The sequence below is a fragment of the Sipha flava genome, unplaced genomic scaffold (genome assembly GCF_003268045.1).
Source record: "Sipha flava isolate LNK unplaced genomic scaffold, YSA_version1 68_pilon_pilon, whole genome shotgun sequence".
Taxonomy (NCBI): Eukaryota; Metazoa; Arthropoda; class Insecta; order Hemiptera; family Aphididae; genus Sipha; species Sipha flava.
Window position 1 is genome coordinate 877,829 of NW_020273608.1, and position 8,699 is coordinate 886,527.

The 8,699-nt window shown below is 33.2% G+C and overlaps 1 protein-coding gene across 1 annotated transcript in view; it reads left to right on the forward strand.

Moving 5' to 3' along the window:
* LOC112691959 (protein CBFA2T1) overlaps positions 1 to 5,539 on the forward strand; it is a 51,636-nt gene extending 46,097 nt beyond the window's left edge. Inside the window, exon 11 of the mRNA XM_025566443.1 lies at positions 5,422 to 5,539. Coding sequence (XP_025422228.1) covers positions 5,422 to 5,539 — 118 coding nt within the window. The remainder of the gene's footprint in view (positions 1 to 5,421) is intronic.
* The last annotated feature ends 3,160 nt before the right edge of the window (positions 5,540 to 8,699 follow it).

Sequence of the window (8,699 nt, forward strand, 5' to 3'; positions counted from 1 at the left end):
GCGGCGGCGGCGGACCCGCGATCACCCGCCGCCGACACCGCCGACGTCACCACCAGCACCGGAGACGTGTCGAGACCGGTCCGGCCGTCCCACAGCGGCCGCGGCCGCCGTACCGCGAGGGCAACGACGTTTGAATTCGGACAGCGGCGCCCGACCGTTCGGGATCGTATCGTTGCGCTCGACCGCGGCGTGCGGTTCTCGCGCGCATCAAATGTGTAAATATCTGTGTGAAAAAAAAAAAAGAATGTCGCTCGCGAGAACTGTTGAAAAGTCTTTTGTCACTTCCGTTCCGTTCACGGGTTAGGTACGCGAACGGTATAACCACACGTTACGTTAGGTTAGGTAACACCTTAGACCATTGCGCGTTTCGCTTTTGTTTTCCGTGTACACTGTACAGTTGGCGTTGTAAATATAAACGTTGCACCATCACGTTATAGACGTATCCGCACGTGTTTGAAACATATTTTTCTGATATTTTACGTTTATCACTTCGTATTTCGTTTGGTTCCGAATCAAATTTTTGAACGCTTTTCCTGCTCGTTTTTTGGAATTATGATCATTTCCATTTATAACGCCGCACGCACTCTGCACACTCGTACACATAAATTTATATAATCTCGTCCGTTTATCGTCTACACTCCATCATATGATCCGTGGAATAAATAATACCTTATAATGCGTATAGGGTGAGGTGAGGTGTATTCGTGATAAATTCACAAAATATCTACTTACGCATTCAATTTTAGTTATTGGATATAATTCATATTATTATTAGTTACACACGGAGTAAAGGAATTAGAATCTATATACATTTGAGTTTATATGACCTTTGAATTATTTTTATGGCAATTCAAAATCCACTAAGAAATTTCGGGTAATGTCGTGATGGGGTATTTAATATTTAATTTTGTGATACTAGTTAGGTAATTTCGTGAGCACACAATAATTGAAATATTTCATTCGAATAATTTCTTTTATTATTTAAAACAAATATTATAACATTTTAATAATACTTATTTATACTTAAATCTCTAAAATAAAATAGTAGGTAATACCCTAATCAAACTAATTAACTAGGTAATAATTAACTGAGATAATTAAAATAAAACAAAAGCACCTAATAATTTCTTAATAATATTAATAAAAATTATAATTATATGGCCTTCCCATTTTTGAAACTAATGTTGAATTACCACGTTTCAAATAATTCTTGAGTGAACTCCAGGAAACCCCATTGACTTTTGCAGCCTTGTAAACGGACATTTTTTTTCATTGACCATTTTTGTTGCCGTTATCAATTCAGAATTATCATAATTTCAATATTTTTTTATCATTGTGCTAGTGCGTGTGATCTGAAAACCATAAAATATTTTAAAATAATTAAAAAAGTATAAATATTCATATAATTTAAAATGTTTAACGGAATAAGTTGAAATATAACTAATTTTTGTGGTATTAGGTAATTTCGTAATAACAGGTAATTCCGTGATAGGCTTGATTAAAAAATAATTTGCAAATTTGAACAGATAAATATATTAATATTCATTTTACTAAAAGATATTAAGTGCTTAAAATAATATTTGAAGCTGTTAAATTTAATTAAAAAACACGCTTAAAAAAACAAAATAATTTGAGGTGAAAACTGTAAGAAAATGCATATTTGCGGTAAGGAATTAATAATAAAAATCAATCGCATAAAATGTAAAAATCATACCATTAAATCACGTATGTTTTATAGTAATATAAAATAAAAATTAATAGACTTACCTTATACGCACAAAAAAAAATTAATTAAAACTGATACAACAATGTTGATGTTCAACACGTGAAAAACTGTGATACAAAATGTATAAACTGATAATAAACAGTAAACGTATCTCACGCATTAAACGACTTTACGACAATTGACAATAGTATTACGGATAAAATTTAACGTAATTTCAGGTGTAATGCTTAATAGACATTTGAGTGATAAAAGTTTAAAGAAATATCACGAACTTACCCATATCGCGAACATACCTCGCCACACCTAATATGTGTACAACGACGTGTACGAACGATTGAAATATATTGTTAAACGGGTTTTCGTTTATAACAAATCGTATCATAGATTCTTAGTTGTTTTCAATCGTCGTAACTCGACTTTCACGTTACCGAGGAGACTCGTTAAAACCAATATTGAACGTTTTTCAAACCGTCTGACCACGTATACAACGAAAATTCCATGAGAATTAGTGAGATTTTGTCGAACCATTACTAGGGAATTTCATTAATAAAACTATCGATTTGCGTATGTACATAATATCAATAATATCATAGAAATTATAAAACAAATATGTCTTATTGCTTTAATTGAATTATCCGTATAATATTCTGTTGTATTCGGGATGCCATGTTTCCAGACGTAGAATAAAATAATAATGAAAATTATTTGTCCGATAATCAATAATATATCTGGTTTAACATTAGTGCAAGTGGTGGCCGTAGTGTCGGAACATGTTAATTACATTAGAGAGAATATTTATTCCGTTACATAATGTATAATGAAAAAATTTTGCCTATTATATTCGATACGTTTTAACGGCATTTTTTTTTTTTTTTTATTAATTTTAATGCCAGTTATATTCCGCACATGTAAATTGTTATACAAGTACGTGATTTATGCACAATAAGACGGTAATAGGTTATGCGATCCCTCGCTGTGTACATAAAACGCACAAAGACCTTTGTACTTCTTACCTCTCTGTATCTGTATTCATAAAAAAAAAAAAAAAGTGTTTCCAAGCACTGCAATCACTATCGTTGCGATTTATTAGCCGTTATAGATCCATTTTAGTACGCGGAAAATACTGTGGTTTACCGAAACACCTTAAAACATTCATGTAATTAATATCAAAATAAATCGGGCGGAGGAAGTACGAAAAACAATTTAAACCCATGTCCAATGTATAAAAAATAAAAATAAATTGTAAGCTATTTAGACTTAAGAGATTTTCGGTTAATTGTTTTTATTTAATGTATACTGTAATATTATATTGATAGCTAGATATACATAAATCGTGCACAACGTTTAACGTGAATGTTACGACTATTGTACCTCATACTATTATTACACATTTAGTTCGAACCGTAGGTAGGGATCGAGGCCGGGACTTATATTTTTTTTTACTCGCACGTTCGGTCAAACAATTTGTATCATCATAACGGTCGTAAGCCCCATACCCCGATTTTGGCTTACGATTGTAACATTATATTATGATTAGTCCCGGCCAATGCGAAGCTGATAGTATTGTTTATTACGCCAAAAAAAAAAAAAAAAAAATGTTTTATTTATTTATGTTACGCGTTATTGTATTTATTTCGTTTATCATTGTCATAGTAAGTTATTATTTTTATTGTGTAGGCACTACTGTACTAGTAGTTGATCTCTAGTTTTAAAAATTGTATTTGTTTTATTATCGCACATTGTTATCATTATACTTATGACTTGTATCATAGAGGTATTCTATAGAAGCTCGTAACGAGGTGTTGTGTTTATATTATGTCACTGGTCCTGACACTATATCCTGTATCCTGATACGAATCCAAAAATATTTCACCAGTATTGTCTTAGGGAAGCCGTGAAATGAAAACGTTTTCTTACCCCCGAGATATTATTTTTTGACAAACAAGACAAAAAAACAGCCCCAAAGCAATATAGGGTAGGCTGTTTGCATATAATTTATTTATCTGAAAATATATTAGCCGGCATCTCGTGGTAATCATTTCCGGAACAGTCGATTCTTCCAGCGCCACGTTATCACTTTCTTCTCGCACTGGACCTACTTACCCTATTTACCTACGTACCCGTTTGATGTAACCGTTCAATGTGTGACTCTAATTTAGTGAAGATGAGAATCCGTAAACTGCAACTAAGAAAGTACATCTATTTTACAATGCAATGGTCGCAGAAAGTGTGGCTACAACTTAGCACCCGTGGCTTTGATCACGAGTCATAGTACACAATAGTTCGTTTCTAAAAATTCAACATGAAAGCGATTCCTAAGTTCTTCGGACGCTCATCGGTCAACCGGTGAATAACATCTTTTTAATGCATTATTTGTGCGTTTGTACAATGTTCATATGCGTCAATATTTTTTTCTAGTTCCTCGAGTTTGCTCTTAGTGGAATTTCTTGACACCGGTTTGTCCGTGTTCAAGCTGGTTTTTCGGGAATGGAGTTTGGACGTGTATTTTTTATTGTTTTCGTCATGTCTAATTTCAGTATTTTTACCGGGATGGTATTCTAAATAAATTTGTACGTGATCGAGTTCTTCTCGTTTTCTCCAAAACCAATAAGATCACTGTGCCGCAGCTCTTTGTCATGATACTTACCTCCCCGAATCCGCAGACAATTTAAAAACTTACCTGAAACACTGTTTATGCCATTTATAATAAAACCGTTAGTTCTAAGTGCAATGGAGCAGTGGTTATAGGATATACATTTTTCTTCGACAGCTGAAGTTCTGACGCATACAATTTCGAACTGCGTGTCACTAGCAATCATATAGACACATCGTCGATCATGTGTTCTGTTCAGGTTTTAACGTTTGCATTTAAAAATATATACTTGAATTTACCGCAAACTTAGTAATTCTAAGTTCACCTAACCAATTCGTATCGTTATTTACCATTATTAGTTTAGTTTGGTCTATCTTTGAAAATGTAGCGAGTGTAAAATAGTCTGTTATATATCATAAATTACACGTTATCATTTAACTACGATTACGTAATTCTTTGACTGTCTCCCACCACGATGAAGATAAATAATTTCATTGTAAAAGTAATAAGTTTAAAAATTAAATATAAATGTAAATAATGATTTTTTTGTTTTACTCGTAGATTGAGAAAATGTAGTATAAATTGTTAATATTCGAATAAACTATATTTATATTACATTTAATGTTATAACCTAATGGCTGCTGAGATAATGTACTGTTTATGAAAATTGTAATTTAATATTTTGCTTGTATGGGCCGAGTACGACAAATAGTGGCTGCAACTTGTTTGCGCACAATTCATAATTTTTACATGAAAAATCGGAACTCGTTTGCGCACACGGTTATGTTAAATATACAACTGGTTTGCGCACACGAAAATAATATTTTTTTGAAGAGTAAGTCAATTTCAACGTATAAAACAATGTGGATAACAATTCAGAATCTTTGTGTTTATACGCTTAACCAAGAAGTAAATATTAAAGAGTTCCATGTAGATTTTAAGATATCGGCACACAATGCTTTACTAAATCGTTATCCCGACTGTAAAATTGTGGCTTGTACTTATACTAACTCAAAGTTAGTTTCGGCACATTTAAAGTAAAAAAACAATTATTACTTGAGTATAATAACAAAAATTCCAATATTGGTAATTGGCTTAAAAGTTTTTTTGGTTTGCCGTATTTACCTCCAGAAGAAGTAAAAGATGCCTTTACACAATTAATATCAGATTACCCAACATCAGATTTTTCATTTCCAACTACGTTCTTGAAACATATATAATTCCCGATTCAAAATTTAATCCTACGTTATGGGCAGGACATCCAAAAGACGAACCTCGAACTACGAACGGTATAGAAGCATTTCATAGACATTTTAACCAACAATTTTACACTCCACATCCCTACATACACCAGGTAATAAGCGTAATTCTTAAAATACAAAGCGAAACAGAGTTAAAAATAACATCAATCAACAAAAATATAAATAATTATCGCCGTAAGGAGTGAATAGATTCAGTTGAACATCGCATAAACTAATGGACAAAATATACATCTGACGAAATAAACCAAATTAAATACATTCAAATAATGGGAAACTTTTATTGCAAAAAATAATAGACACGTATATATTATCCTATACGTATATATACCAATCATATTATATTAAAATTAAAATTAACATGCATTTTTAACTTGTACAAGTATTAAATATTATTTATTACAATTATTAATAAGCAATTAACATACATTTTTAACCACACATATGAATACATTCATAGACAGTCCTAAGCCTGTTAAGGGGGAAGGAAAATGTATGCAAGTACTTTAATAATAAAGAAATATTAATATGCAAGGTACTAAACTATTAAAGTCTAAAAGGTAACTGTGCGCAAACCATGTGTATGATTACGACTCGATTGTTCCCAAACGATTGGTAGTTTTGTGCCCAAACAATTTGTCTTTTTGATATTTGTGCGCATACCATTACCGCCCCAAATAGTATGACGCGCGTCCGGACACCGACTTCTGCGTACCACCGACCGACCAAAACATGTTTTGGTGTGTAGTTGTGTAATAGCTCCACTAATAGTGGTTGGGTTTACCGCGCAACTATTAGTGAGCTATGTGGTGTTAAAATTTGTCAGATGTGTTTATGCAGTGGTGTATCCAAGGAAGTAAGGGGTTACAATCCCCCCCTAAAATTGTTTAATGTTTAATTAATTTAATGATTGATCGACACAGCGCCCAGCGGTCTCCATTATTTTCAAGATATCGTATAGTATATATTACGAATAAACTAACTCCCCACCCAAAAAAAAAATTCTGGATACGTCACCGTGTAAATGTGTATGCGTATTATGTCTAACTATGGAAAAAACGGTAACTACTAAATAAAGGGAACACAAAATGGTATAGTTTCTATATGTGAAAATAATAATTGCGTATTGCTGGTACAAAAATAATTAATAATAACAAATAAATAATTCACTGCAATACAATTAGCCCATTTGGCTCAACAGTAAATGGTAAAATAATAATCAAATATATATTCTGTAGTATAAAAAATAATAAAAATACTAACAATCATTTGCTCTCTGGGCACAAACAATAATAAAATAAATAAATATAATGAATAAATGGTAATATGATAATCGGCCCTTTAGACTCGTACGGTTAAAAATATATAAATAAAGAATGATCAAAATGATGTGCACGGCCAGTATACAAAACAACAAAATTCAATTGCGATTGATAAAATAACAGTAGTGATAATAGATTATAATAAAATAATGTTAACTCGCAGTTCGTAGGTGCTTTGTTGGCCAGCGCTATAATAATAATTTCAGACACAAAACATAAATAATAAGTCGACACAGCGGCGATTAGTGCACATCAAAATGAAGACAGTTGATATTATTGACAATGATTCGCACACGTAATAGCAGAAATAAAAAAAACAAGGAAGTAGAAGAATCGATAAGAAAGCTCATAGTGAAAAGTAAATATATAGCCTTAAAATAAAGTATAAGTATATGTTAATGGGCAGGCACCCAGTACCATGTAAACATTTAAGAGTTCAGCACTTATCTTTTGAACAAATGGAGGATTTTAAATGTTTAGATGTTAACATAAACCATAAAAATATTATGCATAACGAGATTAAGTCCAGAAAAAGTTCGCCGAAACCGAGGTCACCACGCAATGAGTAGAATGTTCATATCGAAACTACTTTCAAGGAACACAAACAAACAGTTATACATCGCCTATTTACGTCCCACGGATATGAAACACAGTGTACGACGCAAGGTGACGAGAACAAGCTATTGGCATTCGAAAAAAAATACTTAGAAAAATGTATGGGTCTGTGTTGAGCCCCGACACTGGTGTATGCGAACACAGGAAAAACGCAGACTTAAGCAATGCACCCGGTTTACAAGATTTTCAGGGGTCGAAACGGTTAGAGTGGGCTGGAAATGTATGGCGTGCAGAGGGTAGCTTGGTTGGACAGGCTCTCGTGCACAAGCCAAATAAGAAAACGACCCGTGGGAAGAGCACGACAACGGTAGATGAACCGAATTAACCTAACCGAAGGATGACTTAAAAACATTTAGAAATGGAACGAGTCGTGGAGATGCAAAGGATCGATAACGTTGGAGAGCATTGGTAGAAGCTGCAAAGCGACTGAATGGTGCGTGGAGCAAGAAAAAATATAAATAAAAAAAAATGGTACGAATGAAATAATTATGTGACTGCTCCAGTTATTAGAACCATACTTTACAGTATACAGGTGTAAGTATAAGTTGTTTTTAGAGAAAGAATACATATGATGTAAATTGATGATTTGCGTCCACAACAATATAACAATTGCAGCACACGCTTTTTGGGTGTTCGACTTAATAGAATAACATGCTAATATCTACTTGAAAATGCCGATTTTTGTTATAGTCGAACGTTTTATAACGAACTGTGTACAACTGCATGGTTCATTTCGTGTGATAGAATTTGTATAGTTTTCGTATTGCAAACGGATCGTTGAAATTTGTATTTAATCAATCCAATCGCTTTATTCATAACGTATTAAAAACGTTTGAGAACCCGCGATAAACGATTTTTTACGAGCACTTGAACGTGTACGAACAATGTAACGTAGCAAACCGAACTCCACTAGGAACGCTTCTTCTCGAACTCGATGATTTTTTTATTTGCTTCGATATTTTAAATATAGCCCCTCTTTAGTTGCGTTCTCGGCTCGTCCGTCGCGTCTCATCGTCCCTTCGTTAATAATAATATAAAAAAAAATAAATAAAAATATTCTCGATCTTACCACCGGCAACAACCATTTCGAATATGATTTTCACGAGAGGAAAATTAAATAAACCTTTAGATATACTTACCGCTCAGCGGTCGCCGTCGAGGGATCTATTCGGTATCAATATATT